Source organism: Pristiophorus japonicus, chromosome 2 (genome assembly GCF_044704955.1).
Source record: "Pristiophorus japonicus isolate sPriJap1 chromosome 2, sPriJap1.hap1, whole genome shotgun sequence".
NCBI classification, from domain to species: Eukaryota; Metazoa; Chordata; class Chondrichthyes; family Pristiophoridae; genus Pristiophorus; species Pristiophorus japonicus.
The window spans coordinates 151612832-151636180 of record NC_091978.1 but is presented as its reverse complement, the minus strand read 5'-3'; the positions used below and the strand labels follow the sequence as shown (position 1 = coordinate 151636180).

Genomic DNA, 23349 nt, shown 5'->3' with positions numbered 1-23349 from the left:
CATTCTGGATATTAGCAAGGACATATGGAGCTCAACCACTAAGTCATTAAGGAATACCTATTGTGATGCATGGCAGCACAAGTATCAATTAAAAGATGATTGACAGTATGGAAGATGTAGGAAATGGTGTTAATGAAGGGACTAGTGCTACCAGTGATAGTTAGGAGTAGGAACTAGAGTCAGTGCCAGCTGAAAAAGTCTCTGTAAAAAGGCTGGATGGGTCACCCAAAAGACTTCACAGTTTCTTTTTGAGCCACATCAAATTGCAATTATATGGCATTTTAACATAGTAAAACATCCCAAAGAGCTTCAGAGGAACATATTTAAACAAAAACTGACACCGAGCCTAAAAAATAAATATTAGGATGGGTTACTAAATGCTTGGTCAAAGAGATATGTTTTAAAAGCCTCCTAAAGGAGAGAGAAGTGGAGAGGTTTAGAGGGATAACTCCAACCCTGAGGGTCTGGATGGCTGAAGGCGCAGATGCCAATGCTGACGGTGCGGAATGCATCAGATGCCAGAATTGGAGGAGTGCAGATATCTCGGAGGGTTGCAGGGCTGGACAAGGTTACAGAGATAGGGAGGGGCAAGGCCATGAAGGGATCTGAACACTAGGATCAGAATTTTAAAATCGAGGCGTTGAAAGCCAATGTAGAGCACTTGGCTGATGGGTGAACGGACCAGTACAGATTAGGATATGTGCAGCAGAGTTTATGATCAGCGGAATATGGGAGACCAGCCAAGAGAACATTGGAATAGTTGATTCTGGAGGTAACAAAAGCATGGATGAGGGTTTCACAACATGCACCATAAGGATTACATTGAAGTCTTCCATGTGACAGAAAATCAGTTGCTTTAGCATCACAATACTCAACTCCACTCCAGACATTGCTTATTACTTACATTTTTTACTTTTTAATGTGTTTACCCCTACAAACCCTACAACAATGAACAAAACTACAAAAATGTTTCTTTAGTTATTTGTATTTTACTTGTCTTCATTAGTAAGCCTAGGGTATTGTTAAACCAAAGGTTTAAGATCAAATGTAGATGAACAAAGGGACTTTGGAGTGCTTGTCCACAAATCCCTGAAAGTAGGTCAGGTGGATAAGGTGGTTAAGAAGGCATACGGAATGTTTGCCTTTATTGACTGAGGCATAGAATACAAGAGCAGAAAGGTTATGCTTAAATTGTAAAATACTCTGGTTAGGCCACAGCTGGAATACTGCGTGCAGTTCTGGTCGCCGTATTATAGGAAGGACATAATTGCACTAGAGAGGGTAGAGGAGATTTACGAGGATGCTGCCTGGAATGGAGAATCTTGGCTATGAGGACAGATTGGATAGGCTGGATTTGTTCTCATTGGAATGGGGGAGGCTGAGAGAAGATCTCATTGAGGTGTATAAAATTTTGAGGGGTCTGGATATAGTGGATAGCTAGGGTCTATTTTCCTTGGTGGAGGGATCAATTATGAGGGGGCATAGTTTTAAGGTGGTTGGTGGAAGGTTCAGAGGGGATTTGAGGGGAAGCTTCTTCACGCAGAGGGTTATGGGGGTCTGGAACTCTGCCTGGAAGTGTGGTAGATGTAGAAACCCTCACCACATCTAAAAAGGTGCTTGGATGGACACTTGAAGTGCCATAACCTACAGGGTTACGGACCTACAGCTGTTAAGTGGGATTAGACTGGATAACCTCTTGTTGGCTGGCGCAGATACGATCATAAGTACTGCAGGTTAGCAAATATGGCTATGGTGATCTCCTGGACTCATTTTGATCACCTGGATGGGTCGGAGAGGAATTTTCCCAGATTTTTTTCCCTAATTGGCCTGGGTTTTTAATCTGTTTTTTTGCCTCTCCCAGGAAATCTTATGGCTTCGGTTAGGGTGGAGTGTGTATAAATGTATTTCCTTGGCTGGATCCCCTCTGAACCTTCCACCAACCACCTTAAAACTATGCCTTCTCATAAAACTATGTCCCCCCACCAAGGGAAATAGGCCCTTGCTATCCACTATATCCAGGCCCCTCAAAGTTTTATGCACCTCAATGAGGTGGGTTGGGCTGCAAGGGATGTCGCAGTCGTGGGGGGGGGCGGGGGGAGGGAGACTGGTTGGGCCGGATGCTCTTTACCTTTCCACCATTGTTCATTGGTTTATATGTAACCTTCAGGGCTGCTGACTGAGGGCCGTGTGGCTCTTTGTTGGCTGGCATGGACACGATGGGCCAAAATGTCCTCCTTCTGCGCTGTATATTTCTATGTTTCTATTTGGGAACTCTCAATTATCCTCCACTTTCCTTTACTCAGAAGAGTCTTCCTTCTATAATTGAAATTCTTCTGTAGCACAGAATCTGGGATTGAAATTCTACAGATGAAAAGAGCACCCCAAAGCAGCCTTCCTGAATTTTCTTAATGTTTATCAGAAATTATTATATGATCCATTACACAAGATAAGCTTCCATGAAGCAAAAGGCACAAAATGTCTACAGTCGCTGAAATGAAACAATGGACTAGAGTCCAGCCAAGGAAATACATTTATACACACGAGCAAGAAAAGTGGAATATTGCCCTCCAATGGGACGCAACTGAAAGTACAGATATGTGACAAAAACAAGTCAAGTAAACTCCCAGGCCTCCAAATACGTAACTGCTTGTTAATTTTACTCTATGATAAAAATAGCTTTAAATTTTTAAATAAAAATAAAGTTCATACCTGTCAGCACAGCTTGAGCTCATTTTGCTCCTGGTTTATGATAGTTGAGGAAGGCAGAGATACTTCATCTTCTGGGAGACATTTGGCTTATTACCTAAAAAGGGGGAAAATGAAAAAACAAACGCATAATTTGAAATAAAGTATTTGGAAATTACCACTGAAAAGTTCACCATAGCAACTATGTGGTTACATTGAAAATCCTAATATACTTAATTATCTTAATAAATGGAAAAAATTGAGAGCATCACTTTTGAGCCAACTTATCACCCAACAGTAATCATGCTGCTGTTACAATTGTTAATGTTGCTTTCTAGAAAACTCATTGGTCAACAGTAATAGATCGAACAGCTCCATGTTGAGTAATCAGGCTCCAGACCACTGCCGATAAAAAGGAAGGCCATGTATGGTCAAGCACTTGGCAGATTTCAGATTATCCAGTAATGGCAATTGGTTCCCTTCTAGCCATAGCTTTAACATTGAGTGCTACAGCATTCTCGCACTGGCTTCTTCTTCCACCTCTTCTGCTAGGAGGGCTCTTTCCCAGTGAATGAGGGTCACATGCTATCTCCAGGCATCACTGACGTCAGCACCCGCCATTTCTTCCTACCAGGTTTCTACTACTTTGCAGCACCATCTGAGCCAAATTCAACTTGATGTGGCACTGAGTCACTTATGCTGATTAGCCAGATGAGAGACAACATGATGGGGGTTAGGAGTTTATTTGAATCCCAAACTCCTATCCTCCCTTTCCCTCAGAGAACCTTGGATCCCTTCTTATTGCTCAAATTCTGAGAGCCCCTTGACTGGAAATAAGAGAAGGTGAAGGAGAGGTTGATAAAGAGTTGCCCAGCCTAATCCCACCTTCCAGCACTAGGTTACAGCGCTTTAAGTGCACATCCAAGTACCTTTTAAATGTGATGAGGGTTTCTGCCTCTACCACCCTTTCAGGCAGCGAGTTCCAGAATCCCACCACCCTCTGGGTGAAGCAATGTTTCCTCATCTCCCCTCTAATCCTTCTGCCAACTACTTTAAATCTATGCCCACTGGTTATTGACCCCTCTGCTAAGGGAAATAGGTCCTTCCTATTCACTCTAGCTCAGCCCCTCATAATTTTATACACTTCAATTAAATCCCCCCTTAGCCTCCTCTGTTCCAAGGCAAACAACTCTAGCCTATCCAGTCTTTCCTCAGATAAAGTTTTCTAGTCCTGGCAACATCCTTGTAAATCTCCTCTGCATCCTTTCTAGTGCAATCACATCCTTCTTGTAATGTGGTGACCAAAACCTCACGCAGTACTCAAGCTGCGGCCTTACTAGTGTTGTATACAGTTCTAGCATAATTTCCCTGCTCTTGTTTATTATGCCTCGGCTAATAAAGGAAAGCATTCTGTATGCCTTTTTAATTATCTTATCGACCTGTCCTGCTACCTTTAAGGATCTGTGGACATATACTCAAAGAGCATGCACTTGGGGAACAAAATACTTTTCAAATCAGTTCAGAAAAATTACCCTGGTTACCCATGCTCTCTTATTAGCATAATACTGCACTAGGAATATGCTCATGCCCTTGAAACATCTTGGATGCTGGCTTTTCCTGATGACCATAAGCTTACACTTGTGTCCCAGCTACATTTGCACAAGTAAGCACAATCTATCTTTGGCATCTTTTACATCTACTGGCTGCGATTCTTCTGCTGTTGCTAATGTCTTTCTTGGTATATAGTACCAAAACAGTGCTATCTCGTCGGCATTATAGATTTGCTCAGCCGAAAGGTTTTCCTCAGCAATTAGTTTAATGAACTCATATATGCAATGTTCAGCTGCCTCATGATCGAAGGCTTTTTCACCACTTTCAATTGCCTGACGCCATGACGCCTTTTAAATTTGGTTAGCCAACCTGAAGAGTAGTCACATTATGTTTCAATCTCCAGTTGTGTGTGGAATATCTTGGCTTGTTGCATCACCATTGGACCAGACAAAGGAATCTTTTCACTTCTCTGTCGCCACCACTCCATCATTATTCGATCCAACTAATTACTTTTAGGTTTATGCATAGCTTTTCTCTTACTCATTTCTTTCTGAACGTCACTTTCTGCATAAAACTTCATGATCTGTTCTTTCTGGGGTTTTTTAATATCATAAATGGTGGAGGTTCCAACACCATACTCCTCACTGAAGCACCTCGATCCAATCTGTGGAGTAACTCCACTTTTTTGGCAATTGACAATGAATTATGCTTCCTCTTTGCACTACCTGCATCATCCATTGGGGTATCTGTTGGTCTTTTTGACATGGTTGATGTTATGTTATGTCTTGAATAAAAAGTCAGACTAGATACTGCAAGTTCGAAGTAAGGTGTGACCATAGTCCTTTATTACAGATCTCAGAGTGCCTCTCCAACCTGTGAGGCCTCCTTATATACAGGTGCTCCCAAGGGATTGTGGGATTCCTTGGGACTCCAGGGGATAAGCCCTCTGGTGGTTAGACATGGTAGTTACACGTTTACATACATAACAGTTGCAATGGCAAACGACACAAATTCACAATACCTTTAAATAGGAAAAAACACCACAGCACTTGAGTTAGGTCGGGTGAGGACTGGTCGAGGGGAGTACGTGGGTTAGGACGGGTAGGCTCGGGCCGCACGTGGGTTGGGGTCGTGGGTCATTCCGAAAGGTTCGGATCGATTGCAGAACTGTAATGCGTGGTTTTCAGACAAGATTTCTGTGTTTCGGACAACTCCTGCGATGCACAAAATGTCTGGTTTTCAAACAATTCTGGTTTTTGGAATTCCGGATTTGGGACATTGTACCTGTATCAGTAATGGTGACCATAAAACTACAAGATTGTGTAAAAACCCATCTGGTTCATGAATGCCCTTTAGGGAAGGATATCTGCCATCCTTATCTGGTCTGGCCTATACTTGACTCCAGACTTCTTAACTCCCATCTGAACTGGCCCAGTTGTACCAAATTGCTACAGGAGAAGTAGAACATCATGGTTCAAGAAGACAGCTCACCACCATCTTCTTGGGGGCAATAAATGCTGGCCACATCCCATGAACGAGTAAAAAAAAATCTTAACATATCTTTTATCTTTTTCATAAACAAATAAATAGAAGTAGTGTTCTATATGAACTTCCATCATACCAAGGACAGAATCCTTTAAAACTCTCATTTCATTGGTCTCATTCTCTTACTTTGAGAGAGACCTGGCCTGCTTTCCATCTATTTTTACTATTAAAAAGCATTTTTTATCATCAATTGGGTCAGAAGAAATGCTGCTCAAAGTGTCTTAAATACAATGAATTTTTTTTTTGATGAAATCTGTGACAGAATTTTCAACTTAATCATCATAGCCTTATCCTGTGGTGTTCCTCTTTCTGCAAACTTTGTAACTGAGCACAATGGTCCACATAATTTCTGTACCCACTCTAATCCTTTAACCTGCCCATTTAAATTGTAGCCTAGGCCACATATCATGCCATTGCTGATTTCTAGGACAAAAGACCATGGGCCCAAAATTGCCCACCGCCCGAAACGAGGCACACCTAATTGCTTTGTGCCGTTCATTACCACTGCAATGGATGCGGTGGCCACAAAATTCAGCATTTTGGCTTGAAAAAAGGAGCAGAGTGGTATTGGTGGTGGTAATGGGCTGTTTGCAGCGGTGTGGGTGTGGAGTGGTCGATTTGGCCACGAAATTCAGCTGGTGCCGATTTACTGCGAATGAGCCAATTGCTCCCTGGTCTTCTTAAAGTGCAGGGTTTGTAGCTAGGCCCTGAGCAGGGAATCAGTTTCTTGCAAAAGCAGGAGGATCAGCAGATTTTCTGATGCAGAACTCGAGACGCCGATCAAAACTGTGGCGGGAAGGAGACGCGTTCTCTACCCCGACACAGGCAGATTGACTCCCATTGTGTTTGTTAATGCCTGGAAAGAGATCGCTGTGGAGGTCTCGGGACCTCCATTCATGACTGCAGCGCCACCTGCAAAAGGCTCAACGACATAATTTAACTGATGAAAGCAAGTACATGTTCCCCAACTCCTCACCATTCATCTACGAGCCTCTCCTTTACCTTCTCATTTCCAACCTTCACTAACATAATATGAAAGTATATATTATATATGTATATAATATATATGGACCTACAATTGCACTCATTGCTGAGACTAATAAGCAAGCTGTTAAATTCAGAATAACTCCACAAGACTGTGTTGTAAGCTCAAACCATTGTGACCTTGGTCTCTTTAATGTAACTCCAAAGTGAGGAAGCAGCATGGTGGATTGACTTTTATACCTGCTTGTTCAGGGTGCATAGGTGACCCTTAGGTCTCCCACAGGTGTGCCCCCTGGTGGCAAGTCTTATTTCATTGATGAGGTTAGCATACATAACACAAGCCTTATTTAATTTGCAGGTGAAGGTTTCTCACAGCCGTTTAGGTGGTGGCGAGCCAGATATCCAGCAGCTCACCCATCTGGAAGGGTGCAGAGGCTAGTGGGTCCACATGTTGCCTTTCCTGTGGCAGCCGGTCATGTGGATCCCACTGGGGGCAGCATCAGTAAGTGAAGGTCTTCCTCCAATGCAATCTCTCCCTGAAAGTGCCAGCGTCTACCAGGTGTTTGTTTATGATTGTGTGCAAGTTGCAGACTGCATGGTGCAATGCCTTACCTCCCCCTCATGGTAGTCCATGTGCCATTTATGATTGCAGACGAGACCCCGAGTGCGAGCCAAAGCCAGAACGACAGCCTTGAGACCACTGTGAGCCAAGGTCAGGGAGAGACCGTTGAGGCCACTGGCAGTCAAAGCCAGGACGACAGCATTGGGGAAAGAGTTCACACGAGAGTTCTGCTGCAGAGGATTCAGACAAGCCCATCGATGTTGGGACTTATGAAAGGGTGGAGGCCATGCATTCCCAGATGTTGGCGGCAATGGCAAGGGTGCTAGAGAGCCTGTCCCAAGTGATCAGGAGCGTGAAGAAGTCCGCCTCCCACCTTGTCGACAGCTCTGCGCACACTATGGAGCCCATCATTGCCAGTGTGCAGATGATGGTGGACTCCCAGAGTGACCGTGCAGATCCAGCTGTGATGCCACGTCTCGTTGGCGATGTGGTAACTGCCTTTACAGCACAGGCACAAGGGAACTAACGTCTTGCGTGCTGCTTTGGATAGGATGACTGCTGCCCTGTAAGCTCAGAATGCTTTCATGCACTCTGGGCAACAGACCACGGAGTGTCTTACTGCGGTCGTCTCTGGTGGCATCGAGACTGTGTCTGCTCTCATGCAGTCTCAGCTGGTTACCACGCGAGATCTGACTGTTGCCGTTGTGGCTGGGACCATGGGGACCTTCCGGTGTCGTGCCACACCACCAACCTGTGCTCCAGCAGATTGGTGGGGATGTTTCGGTGCTGCCCTGGGGGAGTGCAGCAGGCTCCTCGGACTAGGATCCTGATGTGCTCTCTCAGGATCACAGCAGTCCGGCCAAGCATGGAATCGCTTCAGCCAATCCTGACTGAACGCATCGAGGAGTGTGCTGCTCCATCTGCAGCCGGCCCTTCCAGGGACAGAGCTGGTCGAGGGCATCCTAGAAGGACATCTGTAGCTTCTACACCAGAAACATAGCAACCTTCCCAGACCAATGATGCAGCCACAGGGGAGACATTGCGGTGTAGTTTGAGAATAGGTTTGCAGAAGAGGGGTTATAATGAAATGCACAAGGCTGACAAATAATTGTATGTTTTTTTGCACTTTTTTTCTTGTGTAATAAATCTTTATTTTGTGTTTCAATATCTGTGCAGGTCTCTCATTTCACTGTGGCCAATGATGTGTGAAAGGCCTCACTGGTTTGGCCATGGAGATGCAAAGATGAAGGGTGACGTGTGCATGAACTCATCAGAAACTAGCAGCAATGAGACGGTTTAGGACTTCCCTTGCAGGGTTTGGATGGCGACCCTGTCTCATGCGTGGCCACCGACCGCATCCTGATCCTCTTCCTGCACGTCGTCCTCCTCTTCAGGTGGTACTGCTGGCTCGTCCTTCAATGGTTGTGCCCTCATGATTGCCAGGATGTGAAGCATGCAGCAGACGACCATGAATAGGGACAACTGCTCAGGCAAGTACTGCAACACTCACCAGAGCGGTCCAGGCAACGGGACATCTGTTTAAGGATTCAGATGTACTGCTCAATTAATCACCTGGTGGCTGAATGACCGTCATTGTAGGCTTGCTGCACAGTAGTCCTGGGGTTGTGAAGGGGGGTCAGTAGCCAAATGCACAGTGGGTAGCCCTTGTCTCCAAGGACCTAGCTGCAATCTTGGTTTGGGCCAGCAAACACGCTGGTCTGGCGCAGGATGAAAGCATCATGGCTGCTGCCAGGATAACAGGCACCAACTGCCATAATTTTGCAGTGGTGGTCGCACACCAACTGCACATTGAGGGAGTGCAATCCCTTGCCGTTTCTGAACATTGAGATTGTTCTATGGTGCCCTGAAGCCTGAGGAAGCCCGAACTTCGCACAAATCCAGTCTGCCGCTCCAACTGCTTCTCCCTGCTCATTGGGAAGGATATGTGGTCCCTCCTTCTCAGAGAGCATCTGCCACTTGACAGATGAAGCTATGCATGGCGAACTACAAAATGTTCAATATGTCTGCTGTAGCAGTTTGGAAAGATCCAATGGCATAGAAATTGAGTGCGATGGTCACTTAGGATGTGACGGTCAGAGCTCTCCTTAACCTTTTTTGAGGTTGGAGGTCTGGCTGCAGGAGGTTGCGCAGCTCCCTCAGGATGTACTTACTGAATCGAAGTCTCTGGAGACATTGGTCATCCGTCAGGTCCATGTATGAAAACTGCTGTCTGTAGACCCTTGCATGATAGGGCCTTCTACCTCCATGCTTATGCTTGTGTCTTCCTATGGCAGCTGCCTCATTGCCTTCTCCCTCATGTTCTTGCTGCTCCTTACCCTCTGCAATCATCATCATCATAGGCGGTCCTTCGAACAAGGGTGACTTGCTTCCACACAAGTTCACAGATGTTTCAATGAAGGATCCAACATTCCAGTCCTGAACTCCAATTGAGGGGGTGGAAGATGCCGGTGCATGGATTTGTTTTTTAACACGTGGTGACCGTTGCACATCAGTCACCCCATGGGCTTGACAGAGCTAGGCCTTTATCCAGTGGCAAAGGTTAACCAGGATGACTGGAGACCTGCTCTGCTGCATGGACCTAGTGCGCAAACATATCGCAGTCTGGGCAGGCCCATGGCCCTCGGCTCTTCTGGGCCGCGTACCCTCATTTACAGCACCTCCGCCACGATCTCTCGCCACTCCTCCGCCACAAACATTCGCCGCACCTCCGGCACGATCCCTCACTGCTCCTCTGCCACAAAAACACTTGCCGCACCTCCGCCATGATCTCCTGCCACACTTCTGCACCTAACATCTGCCACGATCACCCACCAAATCTCAACCACGATCCCTCATCGCTCCTCCACCCCAATCACTTATCGCAAGTCCGCCACAATCAACCCATTCCTTTGCTGTACCAGGGCCCCGCCGATGTTCCTGCCCACACTCCAAATGGCGACCTGCCCACCTTGAAGCCATCACACATTTGTGCCAGCTCGCATTGAAGCTGCAGTGGCATGCTCCAGCTTTTTTTGAAGCCCCGACCTCCGGCGATGTTCTCACACAGGTCGGGGTAACCCATGTTGTCCTGGGGCCCTGCGCTCCTGCTCTTTCTGAAGCCCCGACCTGCAGGGGAGGGACCTTCTCCACCCTCTTAACTACTACATGAGTGGTGTTGAGATAAGCACAAGATCCTACTGTATTACAAAAGCAAGATAGATACACAAATATGAACATCAGGAGTTACATAAATTTAGCACAACACCAAGAGTTGTGGAGGGGGTGTCTTTCTCTCTAAATATATTTTATCTATCCTCTGTAGCCTGCTGTTGGAAAGCATCTGCCTCCTGTGCATCCTGCCTTCTCTCAATTTCGGCCACTATCTGGTGCGGGGGGTCAACGTACCCGACCCTCTTCCTGACGGCAGGTCCTTCCTGGGCCACCTCTGGGTTGAGGTCTGTCGCCATCTCCATGGCCTTCTGCATGTTTGACAGCCATGTGTGCTGTGTCCTTTGCCCTTTGTCTCTGGAGCTGTTGGAGACAGCGCTGCCTTCTCCTGCATGCCTCCCTGCCGCGCACAATGTGCAGGAGGCTTTCTGCTGCCAGCATTGACCCCATTTACTTGGCCTCCACAAGCAGAACCTCCACAATGATGGCTCTATGTTGTCCAGATTGAAGACCCTAGCCCACTAGCACTCAATCCTGCTCTGAACAAGACAACTGGCAAAGTTGTGAAAAGTTTGAAAAAATCTCGACAAAAATAATGCTGCGACATGCAACATGCCTTTAAAGGCCACTGGAGGTCCAGAGCTAGCACTGTGTACCGGCCCAAAAAAACTGTCGTTGGCACCGACAGGTGGCTGGAAGACTTTTTGAAGTGAATTTACCTACCGCGACGCATCTGCAGGAGCGGGGGAGTGGGGCGCCCTACCCTGTCTGGTATGCATAAGGAAACCATTACAAACTACCATAATTCTAGGACTTCAATGCCTAGATTAGATGGGAAAGAAATGTATTATCCTCCCCCCAACCCCCACTCCTCCTCCTCCTCCTCCTCCAAGATGTTATAGACATTCCCACTACTGGAATATTTTCAATGCAATTACTTTTTTTTTGAGTCCATGTGCGAGGTTGAACATTCTTTTGCAGGGAAGCTTTGTTGCAAACCAGTTTTCAATTCTAGCTAGATACCAGACAGTATTTCTTGCAGCAGTGCCTTATCTTGAATGCATCCAAGCAGCAAGCACCGGATTTTGTTGATCAGTATTTACAGTTTGCTTGCACAAGGATGGACAGACCTTGGAGATGATTTTAAAAGAACATCAGCACGACCGTATTTGCAAAATTATCTGTTTTAGTTCCTGGAATCCATCTACTATTTAAGCACCCCAGCACAGAAGGCAGAATCACTTCAGTATGGGTTGGGCATGGAGGTTGCCATGGAACCTTATCACTGACTGTTATCTGAAGTTGGGTATGCCAGATGGTACAGAGGGGAATGATTCCAGTATCACTAAATCCATCTAACAACAATGTTCACAAACAGTTTGAGGGCTTACTGCTGAAGCTGTAATTTGTGGTCTTGGAACCCAAAACTGCGTTCCGCAGACTTTCAAGCATATCACCAGCCGATATCATTATTTCATTATGAGTGAGCTACTCTTTTATTAGGAAGGTAGCCAGTTTAGACAAAATAACACTCACGCCATTCTGAGCATGTTTTTGAAAGGATGTTGCACATCTGAGTCGCATAGTTTATTCTTACAGAACAAAAGTCCATCATGAAATATTTATTTCCACTCTCCAAAATCAAGGCCTAACCCTTGTAACTGTTCATATCGGACATTGGGCAGCAAGAAGATCAAATTACAGGGTGAAGGTAATCGGATACTAAAAAAATAGGGTTTCACCCCACGCGAACATTTTTTTTTTAAATTAGATTTTAGCAGATGGTGTTAGGGCCTAAACGGGCCTGAATGTGACTGTATTGCTCAGTTATAATCTCCGAGACTCAAAAACATTTGTAAAAAAAAGAATTTAGTAATTCTGGCAATGTGGAGATAACTTCACAACAAAATACCGGTGCCATGTCTTGCTGATATGTCTCAAAAAAGATACTGATAAGTAAAAAATCTGAACAGATTTTGAACTTTTCTCTGTGCATCTGAACAGATTCAGAACCTTGCTCTGCGCACAGTCATGCTAAACAGAAGTCCAGGGCAATATTATTAATACTTACCTAGCTAACTTTAGTTTTGATCATTTCAAGCTTTATCATACCTCAGTCACTTATGCCAGAAATGCCTACCATTCCAATATCATCCCACCGTTTCCTAACCACTCAGGCCCTCACCCATTTGGGGGAGAAAGTGCATTGCTCTCTTCAATCTTATTTCTTCCATGAACCCGCCTCCTGCTCACTTGACTCTTTTCCACCCAACTCCTGATCTTTCAACTATAACTCTGGCTCCCCTGCTAGCGGATAACATTAAACATTCCTTTTCCACAGGCACCAACCAATTCCTGTTCAAAACTGCTATCCATCAGTGCCTATTCATGGTGTGTTGCATCACTGAATGGGTGCAGAATATTCTGCAAGGGGATGGGGAACAGCCAGAAGCCTTGGTCTATACTGGAATCAATGACATAGGTAGACAAAGGTTGGAGTTTCTACAGGCAGTTTCAGGAAACGGAGTGACTACTGACAATGAAGTAGAAACTACCAGAGGCTGCGCAAATTAAAAAAATATTAGGCAAATTAAAACAATAACATCCACAACGGCTCATGTAGCTCTGCAACGATGAAGTCACATCAATTCTCGGTTGCTCATGTCGTTGAATGCGTATTTAGCTGTGGGAGGTTAAGAGGAGGCATAGGCTGGAGCGTGACGCTCCAAAATTGAAGCACTGGTGTCAAGTCAGTGTTGCATGCTGATTATCATGATCTTCCTGTTCTGCATGCTGCCAGCAGATGTTGGCGCACGCATGCTAACCCTTTTACCAATATGGTAGCCAGCACACTTCATGTCAGAAGTGTGCTCAGTCACGCTGCGGAAGCCATTTTGAAACCTTAAGGGGCCTCATAATGCCCAAAAAACAGGTGCTTCTGAGCCCAATTTCATCCCCTTCATCTTCTAAAACTCTCTTAATTCAGGAATTGTTCCCTTGGATTGGAAAATTGCTAATGTAATTGCTATTACTCAAGCAGGGTGCGAGAGAGAGAAACCAGAAAATTATAGACCTACTAGTCAAACGTGTGTTATGGGGAAGTTACTAGAATTTGTCATTTAGGATAGAGTGGCTGAACACTTAAATATGAACTGATCAGAGAGAGCCAGAATAGATTTGTAACTGGCAAGACATGTCTAAATAACCTAGTTAAATTTTATTGAGGAGATCACTAATGTGTTAAGATAAGGGAGTGTCTATGGATGTTATTTATAAGGACTTCCAAAAGGCATTCAATAAGGTTCCACACAAGATACTGTCAGAAAAAAATGAAAGCGTATGGAACTGGAGGCAACCTATTGGCTTGGGTAGGGAATTGGTTAGGTGGTAGGAGACAGAGAATAGGGATAATGGGAATGTACTCAAATTAGCAGTATGTAACAGTGGTGTCCCCCATGGATCTGTACTGGAGCCTCAGCTTTTCACTATATTTATCAATGACTTGGATGAAGGAATAGAGAGCTTTGTATCCAAAGTTTCTGATTGCATCAAGTTTATTGGTATAGTAAGTACTGGAGATGGGAGCAGAAAGTTACAAAAGGACATATAGATTAAGTGAGTGGGCAAAACTGTGGCAGATGAAGTTCATAGTCGGGAAGTGCAAGGTCATACACTTTGGACCCAAGAACAATAGATCAGAGTATTTTCTAAATGGTGAGAAACTAGGAACTATAGAGGAGTAGAGATTTAATGATCTACGTACAAAAAAAAAGTTAAAAAGGCTAATGGAATGTTTGCCTTTATCTCAAGGAAGCTGGAATACAAAAGAGGTGGATGATAAGTTACAGTTGTATAAACCTCTAATTCGACCGCATCTGGAGTACTGCATTCAGTTCTGGCCACTGCCCCTCAGGAAGGACATATTAGCCTTGTCAGGGTGCATCATAGATTTACCAAAATGATTCCTAGTGGATTAAAACATGAGGACAGGTTGCATAAGGTTTGTGTTCTCTTGAGCATAAACGGCTAAAGATCTAATCGAGATGTTAAGATGATTAAAGGATTTGATAGGATAAAGAGAAATGATTTACTCTGGCGTGGCAGTCCAGAATAAGGGGGCATAACTTTAACATTAGAGTGAGGCCATTCGGGGTGATGTCAGGAAGTACGTCACACAAAAGGTAGTGAAAATCTGGAATTCTTTACCCCCAGCCGCCACAAAAAACTGTTGAGGCTAGGTAAATTGAAAATTTCAAAACTGAGCTGGTAACATTTTTGTTAGGTAAGGGTATTAAGGGATATGGAACCAAGGCGTGTATATTGAGTTGATACAGATCAACAATGATCTAACCGAACGGCGGATCAGGCTTGAGCGGCTGAATGGCCTACTTCGGTCCCTATTATACAGATATTTACATCCATGATCTTTAATGGAGTTCCCATTATAACTCCTCTACTGCATGATAGGTTTAGAAACAGCATACTAACTCAACATTCATAATAAAACTAAAATCTGGCACATTAATTTGAAACTCTATGGGCCTGAATTTAGTGGACTTACTGCTGGCTGCCGCTGAATTATCTTGGCGATCTCCCTGTTTTTGAGTACCGCTTTGAGTACTGTTGAGGGGGATGACTCATTGCTATTGAGGGAGTGCAGCGAAGATTCACCAGACTGATTCCCGGGATGGTAGGACTGACCTATCAAGAAAGACTGGATCAACTGGGCTTGTATTCACTGGAGTTCAGAAGAATGAGAGGGGACCTCAGAAACATTTAAAATTCTGACGGGTTGAGACAGGTTAGATGCAGGAAGAATGTTCCCAATGTTGGGGAAGTCCAGAACCAGGGGTCACAGTCTAAGGATAAGGGGTAAGCCATTTAGGACCGAGATGAGGAGAAACTTCTTCACCCAGAGAGTGGTGAACCTGTGGAATTCTCTACCACAGAAAGTAGTTGAGGCCAATTCACTAAATATATTCAAAAGGGAGTTAGATGAAGTCCTTACTACTCAGGGGATCAAGGGTTATGGCGAGAAAGCAGGAAGGGGGTACTGAAGTTTCATGTTCAGCCATGAACTCATTGAATGGCAGTGCAGGCTAGAAGGGCTGAATGGCCTGCTTCTGCACCTATTTTCTATGTTTCTATGTTTCTATCAGGGGGGAGCAACAGCAGCCAAGTTCATGGCACCGTGGCTGGCTCTGCTGCACAGGAGGGCAGGAAAAAGAGTGGGAGAGCTATAGTGATAGGGGATTCAATTGTAAGGGGAATAGATAGGCGTTTCTGCGACCGCAGCCGAGACTCCAGGATGGTATGTTGCCTCCCTGGTGAAAGGGTCAAGGATGTCTCAGAGCGGGTGCAGGACATTCTGAAAAGGGAGGGTGAACAGCCAGTTGTCGTGGTGCATATAGGTACCAATGATATAGGTTAAAAAATGGGATGAGGTCCTACGAGACAAATTTAGGGAGCTAGGATGTAAATTAAAAAGTAGGACCTCAAAAGTAGTAATCTCAGGATTGCTACCAGTGCCACATGCTCGTCAGAGTAGGAATCGCAGGATAGCTCAGATGAATATGTGGCTTGAGCAGTGGTGCAGAAGGGAGGGATTCAAATTCCTAGGATATTGGAACCAGTACAAACCAGTCTGCACCTGGGCAGGACCGGAACCAATGTCGTACGGGGAGTGTTTGCTAGTGCTGTTGGGAAGGAGTTAAACTAATGTGGCAGGAGGATGGGAACCTATGCAGGGAGACAGAGGGAAATAAAATGGAGGCAGAAGCAAAAGATAGAAAGGAGAATAGTAAAAGTGGAGGGCAGAGAAACCCAAGGCAAAAAACAAAAAGGGCCACATTACAGCAAAATTCCAAGGGGGCAAATTGTGTTAAAAAGCCTGAAGGCTCTGTGCCTCAATGCGAGGAGTATTCGGAATAAGGTGAACGAATTAACTGCGCAGATAGCAGTTACCGGGTATGATGTAATTGGCATCACGGAGACATGGCTCCAGGGTGACCAAGGCTGGGAACTCAACATCCAAGGGTATTCAACATTTAGGAAGGAGACAGGAAGGGAAAGGAGGTGGGGTTGCGTTGCTGGTTAAAGAGGAAATTAATGCAATAGTAAGGAGGGACATTAGCCTGGATGATGTGGAATCGGTATGGGTGGAGTTGCGGAATTCCAAAGGGCAGAAAACGCAAGTGGGAGTTGTGTACAGACCACCAAACAGTAGCAGTGAGGTTGGGGACAGCATCAAACAAGAAATAAGGGATGTGTGCAATAAAGGTACAGCAGTTATCATGGGCGACTTTAATCTACATATTGATTGGGCTAACCAAATTGGTAGCAATGCGGTGGAGGAGGATTTCCTGCAGTGTATTAGGGATGGTTTTCTGGACCAATATGTCGAGGAACCAACTGGAGAGCTGGCCATCCTAGACTGGGTGATGTATAATGGGAAGGGACTAATTAGCAATCTTGTTGTGCGAGGCCCCTTGGGGAAGAGTGACCATAATATGGTAGAATTCTTTATTAAGATGGAGAGTGACACAGTTAATTCGGAAACTAGGGTCCTGAACTTAAGGAAAGGTAACTTTGACGGTATGAGGCGTGAACTGGCTAGAATAGACTGGCAAAGGATACTTAAAGGGTTGACGGTGGATAAGCAATGGCATGGCAAACATTTAAAGATCACATGGATAAACTTCAGCAATTGTACATCCCTGTCTGAAGTAAAAATAAAATGGGGAAGGTGGCTCAACTGTGGCTAACAAGAGAAATTAAGGATAGTGTTAAAGCCAAGAAAGAGGCATATAAATTGGCTAGAAAAAGTAGCAAACCTGAGGACTGGGAGAAATTTAGAATTCAGCAAAGGAGGAATAAGGGTTTAATTAAGAGGGGGAAAATAGGGTACGAGAGGAAGCTTGCAGGGAACATAAAAACTGACTACAAAAGCTTCTATAAATATGTGAAGAGAAAAAGATTAGTGAAGACAAACGTAGGTCCCTTGCAGTTGGATTCAGGTGAATTTATAATGGGGAACAAAGAAATGGCAGGTCAATTGAACAAATACTTCGGTTCTGCCTTCACGAAGGAAGACACCAATAACCTTCCGAATGCACTAGGGGACAATTGGTCTAGTGAGAAGGAGGAACTGAAGGATATCCTTATCAGGCGGGAAATTGTGTTAGGCAAATTGATGGGATTGAAGGCCGATAAATCCCCGGGGCCTGATAGTCTGCATCCCAGAGTACTTAAGGAAGTGGCTCTAGAAATAGTGGATGCATTGGTGATCATTTTCCAACAGTCTACTGACTCTGGATCAATTCCTATGGACTGGAGGGTAGCTAATGTAACACCACTTTTTAAAAAAGGAGGAAGAGAGAAAATGGGTAACTATAGACCGGTTAGCCTGACATCAGTAGTGGGGAAAATGTTGGAATCAATCATTAAGGATGAAATAGCAGCGCATTTGGAAAGCAGTGACAGGATTGGACCAAGGCAGCATGGATTTATGAAAGGAAAATCATGCTTGACGAATCTTCTCCAATTTTTTGAGGATGAAACTAGTAGAGTGGACAAGGGAGAAGCAGTGGATGTCGTTTATTTGGATTTTCAAAAGGCTTTTGACAAGGTCCTGCACAAGAGATTGGTGTGCAAAATCAAAGCACAGGGTATTGGGGGTAATGTACTGACGTGGATAGAGAATTGGTTGGCAGACAGGAAGCAGAGAGTCAGGATAAGCGGGTCCTTTTCAGAATGGCAGGCAGTGACTAGTGGGGTACCACAGGGCTGTGCTGGGACCCCAGCGATTTACAATATACATCAATGATTTTGATGAAGGAATTGAGTGTAATATCTCCAAGTTTGCAGATGACACTAAGCTGGGTGGCAGTGTGAGCTGTGAGGAGGATGCTAAGAAGCTGCAGGGTGACTTGGACAGGTTAGGTGAGTGGGCAAATGAATGGCAGATGCAGTATAATGTGGATAAGTGTGAGGTTATCCACTTTGGGGGTAAAAACACGAAGGCAGAATATTATCTGAATAGCGGCAGATTAGGAAAAGGGGAGGTGCAACGAGACCTGGGTGTCATGGTTCATCAGTCACTGACAGTGGGCATGCAGGTACAGCAGGCGGTGAAGGCGGCAAATAGTATGTTGGCCTTCCTAGCTAGGGGATTTGAGTATAGGAGCAAGGAGGTCTTACTGTAGTTGTACAGAGTCTTGGTGAGGCCTCACTTGGAGTATTGTGTTACGTTGTGGTCTCCTAATCTGAGGAAGGACGTTCTTGCTCTTGAGGGAGTGCAGCGAAGGTTCACCAGACCGATTCCCAGGATGGCTGGGCTGACATATGAGGAGAGACTGGATCAACTGGGCCTTTATACACTCGAGTTTAGAAGGATGAGAGGGGATCTCATAGAAACATATAAGATTCTGATGGGACTGGACAGGTTAGATGCGGGAAGATTGTTCCCGATGTTGGGGAAGTCCAGAACCAGGGGACACAGTCTTAGGATAAGGGGTAGGCCATTTAGGAACGAGATGAGGAGAAACTTCTTCACTCAGAGAGTTGTTAACCTGTGGAATTCCCTGCCGCAGAGAGTTGTTGATGCCAGTTCATTGGATATATTCAAGAGGGAGTTAGATGTGGCCCTTACGGCTAAAGGGATCAAGGGGTATGGAGAGAAAGCAGGAAAGGGGTACTGAGGAAATGATCAGCCATGATCTTATCGAATGGTGGTGCAGGCTCGAAGGGCCGAACGGCCTACTCCTGCACCTATTTTCTATGTTTCTATGTTTCTATGATAATTCATTCCTACGAATGAAGAATGGATGAATATTTTTGTCTGTTACCTGGTTTGGCCATCTATTTGCAACATAATCATACACCTTTGACATCACTGGGTCACGTTTGGTTGCTCTACCAATCTCTTTAGCTGTGACTGGCAGTTCATCAATGTATGAAAAATAGAACACTTCTTCCCTATCGGGTGTAATTTGCGATGGGGAAGGCAATCTAGACATAGCATCAGCATTACTGTGATTAGCTGATCATCTGTATTTAATATCATATGTATATGCTGAGAAAAATCAAGGCCCATCTCTGCATTCGGGCTGCAGCTAATGTTGGAACTGGGGACTTTGGATGGAGAATTGCGGTCAGGGGCTTATTGTCCATAACAATGGTAAACGTATGACCATACAAGTATTTGTGAAACTTCTTAACCCTAAAAATGAATGCCAAAGCTTCCCTTTTGATTTGTGCATAATTACTCTCACTGGCACTGAGTGCGTGAAGCAAAAGCATTTGGTCTCTCCTCCCCACTATGTAATAGATGAGATTACTGCCCCAACTCCACATGGAGAGACATCTCATGCTAGCTTGATCTCCTGAGATAAGTCATAGAGAACCAACATGGTGTTCTCTACCAATTTGCTTTTACACTCCTTGAATGTTGTATTGCATTCTTTTGACCACTTCCAAGAGACCTATTTTTTCAATAGTTCATTCAGTGGATGTAACACTGTAGCCAAATTTGGTACGAACTTCCCATAATAGTTCAAAAGACCCAAAAATGAACAAAGTTCAGTGATATTCCTGGGAGTGGGTGCATTTCTGATTGCATCCAGCTTTCCCTTGGTTGGATGTAAACCATCTTTGTCTACTCTGTACCCTAAGTACTCCACTGAGTTTTGAAATAACTCACTTACGAGCAGACACTTGTACTCTGTGCTTCTCTAGCTGTTTGAGGACTTCATTCAATATGTTATGATGTATTTGCCTATTTGGAGCTGAAATTAGTAGGCAATCCAAATAACATACTACCTCTGCAATACCTTGCAAAATCTGGTTCATCACCCCTTGGAATATGGCAGGGGCGGAAGACACTCCAAATGGTAGCCGATTAAATTGATATAGGCCTAGATGAGCAGTAATGGGTGAATATAAACACGACCAGCAAAGGTTTAAAAAGGTGTATGTGGACCGGCTAGAAACGTCCGAGTATATTCAAGACAGAAATCGATAGATTTTTGGATATTAAGGAATCAAGGGATATGGGGATAATGCGTGAAGGTGGAGTTGAGGTACAGATCAGCCATGATCTTACTGAATGGCGGAGCATGCTCGAAGGGACGAATGGCTTACTCCTGCTCCTATTGCTTATGTTCTTTTAACAACTCATTAGGCATAGCAATCAATGATGGCAAATGCCTTGTAAATGGGTGCTCTAACAATTAGCATTAAAAAACCAAATACATTTTGAAACTGGCAATTCCACTACACAAAGAGGTGGGTCAGGAAAGTGTCTAAGAATTGAAGGGGTATTAGTTTGGTTGCGTCACAAAAGGCACTGGCATAAGTGCTAGTTGCTCGAACACCTGGATGGAAAACTACAAGAAAGTCAATGAGGCTGCAGAGTAGGATATAATGTCATGTCCAGGTGCCTGAAAAGAACTGAGAGTATTTAGAAAAGTGTGCTTTATACACTTTAAAAAGATGTACATTTTAGTGAGGAGAGATGATGAATGGGAGTTGTTGGAAGTCTTAAGGAGTGGCTGTGAAGATGATCAGACTTAAATAAATGTATAAGGGAGCAAAAGGCCTGTGAGAATATTGATGAAAAAAAGTGTTAGAATGGATCAAAGTAAAAACAGAGCTGTATCTGGTCATCCAATTTGTTCAATATTGTCATGGCCCTCATCACAAACAAGGCAACGGAAGTAGATATCTCATAGACAGTCAACCTAATGGTATAAAATAAGCCAGGAACCGGTAAAAGCCTGAAATACATATATTTGGTGGATCCTTGGTTGTTGACATGATGACAAAGAAGCTGGGTGTTGAAAGAAATAAATGGAGCTCAACATCAGCTTCTCAAAGACCAAAATTATCCCCATACTCATCATCATCATCATAGACAGTCCCTCGAAGCGAGGATGACTTGCTTCCATGCCCAAAAAAGAGATGAGTTCACAGGTGTTTTAATGAAGGACCTAATATTCCAGATCCCGAACTACATCTTGAAGGGTGCATGGATTTTTTTTTTTTTACACCAGCCACCACACAGGCTTGACAGAGCTAGGTCTTGGTCCAGTGGCAAGGATTGACCAAGACGACTGGAGACCTGCTCTGCTGCATGGGCCTAGTGCGCACACATATTGGGCTGTGGGCTGGTCAGTGCTGCCCCTGGGCCCACGCCTCTTCTGGCCGCGAACTCATGCCTTTCACGGGTCCCGATCACATCACTCGACATCCTCTCGCTGCTCCTTCGCCCCGACCTCGCTGCTTCTGCTGTACCTGCCCACGCTCCAATCACTGACCTGGACCTTGATGACGTCACTCTTCACTGCTGTTGCCCTCCTGCACCAGCTCGCACTACTCCCTGAAATGGTATCCTCCACGCTGCTCCCGAGGCCACTCGCCGCTCCTTTTATGGCCCCGTCCTGCCAGTAGTGTGAGAAAGGATCTTGGGTCGAAAGGTCAGGAAGTAGAATCAGTATGGGTGGAGTTCAGTAATAACAAGCGCAGAAATCACTGGTGGGAGTATTTTATAGGCCCCCCAAACAGCAACTACACCACTGAACAGAGTATTAATAAACAAAGAAGATAGAAGCTTGTAGCAAAAGTAATACAATAATCATGGGGGACATTAATCTTCATATATACTGGGCAAATCAAATTGGCAAAGATGGTCTGCAGGACGAGTTCATGGAATGCATTCAACGCACTTTCCTACAATACATCACAGCTAGACTTTCCATCGGGATTGTTGTGTATCTGTAAACATGCACTCCCATGTTCCACCACCAGGGAGCGCATCCCCTGAAGTCCCAAGGGATCCCAGCATCCCTTGGGAGCACTGTATATAAGCCGGCCCCTGAGGCCTGTTCCTCACTCTGGAGTGTCTTAATAAAGACTGAGGTCACTGTTACTTTAACCTTCCTGTGCGCACTCATATCTGTGTTAGGAACACAATAACTGGCGACGAATATACGAATCCAACGCAAAGATACAGCAAACTGTGGGCATCCTGGAGGAGTTCTCAGAGGGTGAAGACTGGGAAGTCCATGTCGAACGACTAGACCAGTACTTTGTAGGCAACGAGCTGGACGGAGAAGGAAGCGCTGGAAAAAGGAGAGCGGTCCTCCTCACGGTCTGCGGGGCACCGAACTACAGCATAATGAAGAATCTTCTAGCTCTGGTGAAACCCATAGATAAGTCATATGAGGAGCTGTGTACACTGGTTCGGGAGCATCTTAACAGGAGGGAGAGCGTGCTGATGGCGAGGCATCGGTTCTACACGTGCCAGCGATCTGAAGGTCAGTAAGTGGCGAGCTACGTCGCCGAGCTATGGCGACTTGCAGCACAATGAGTTTGATGGCTACCTGGAGCAAATGCTCAGACTTTTTTGTACTAGGCATTGGCCACGACACCATCCTACGAAAACTTTCGACTGTAGAGACACAGAACCTCAGTAAGGCCATTTGCGATAGCACAGGCGCTTATGCCCACCATTGATAACACCAAACAAATCACTCAGCACACAAGTGCGAACAATGTTCAGAAATTAACTGGAACTGTGTTTGCGAGCAGAAATGTAGAGAGCAGAAACCACGAGTCTGCAACTGCCAGCAGGCCTCAGGTGACCCAGTGTCCGCAACAAAGGATGAATGCAAGGCAATTCACACCCTGTTGGCGTTGTGGAGGCTTCCATTCAGCCTATTCATGCTGCTTCAAAGCGTATGTTTGCAAGAGCTGTGTAACAATGGGGCACCTCCAACGAGCTTGCAAACGAGCTGCAAGCTCTGCAAAACCTGCTAACCACCTCGTGGCAAAGGAAGATCGGTCCATGGTGGATC

The 23349-nt window shown here is 45.0% G+C and overlaps 1 protein-coding gene across 6 annotated transcripts in view; it reads right to left on the bottom strand.

The window, feature by feature from the left end:
* clocka (clock circadian regulator a) overlaps nt 1–23349 on the bottom strand; it is a 269029-nt gene that overhangs the window by 230428 nt on the left and 15252 nt on the right. For all 6 annotated transcript variants that reach the window (XM_070869951.1, XM_070869943.1, XM_070869953.1 and 3 more), the window contains exon 2: nt 2710–2803. Coding sequence is in view for 1 of the 6 variants with exons in the window: in XM_070869954.1 (XP_070726055.1) it covers nt 2710–2732 (23 nt within the window). In the remaining 5 variants the exon portion in view is untranslated. The remainder of the gene's footprint in view (nt 1–2709; nt 2804–23349) is intronic.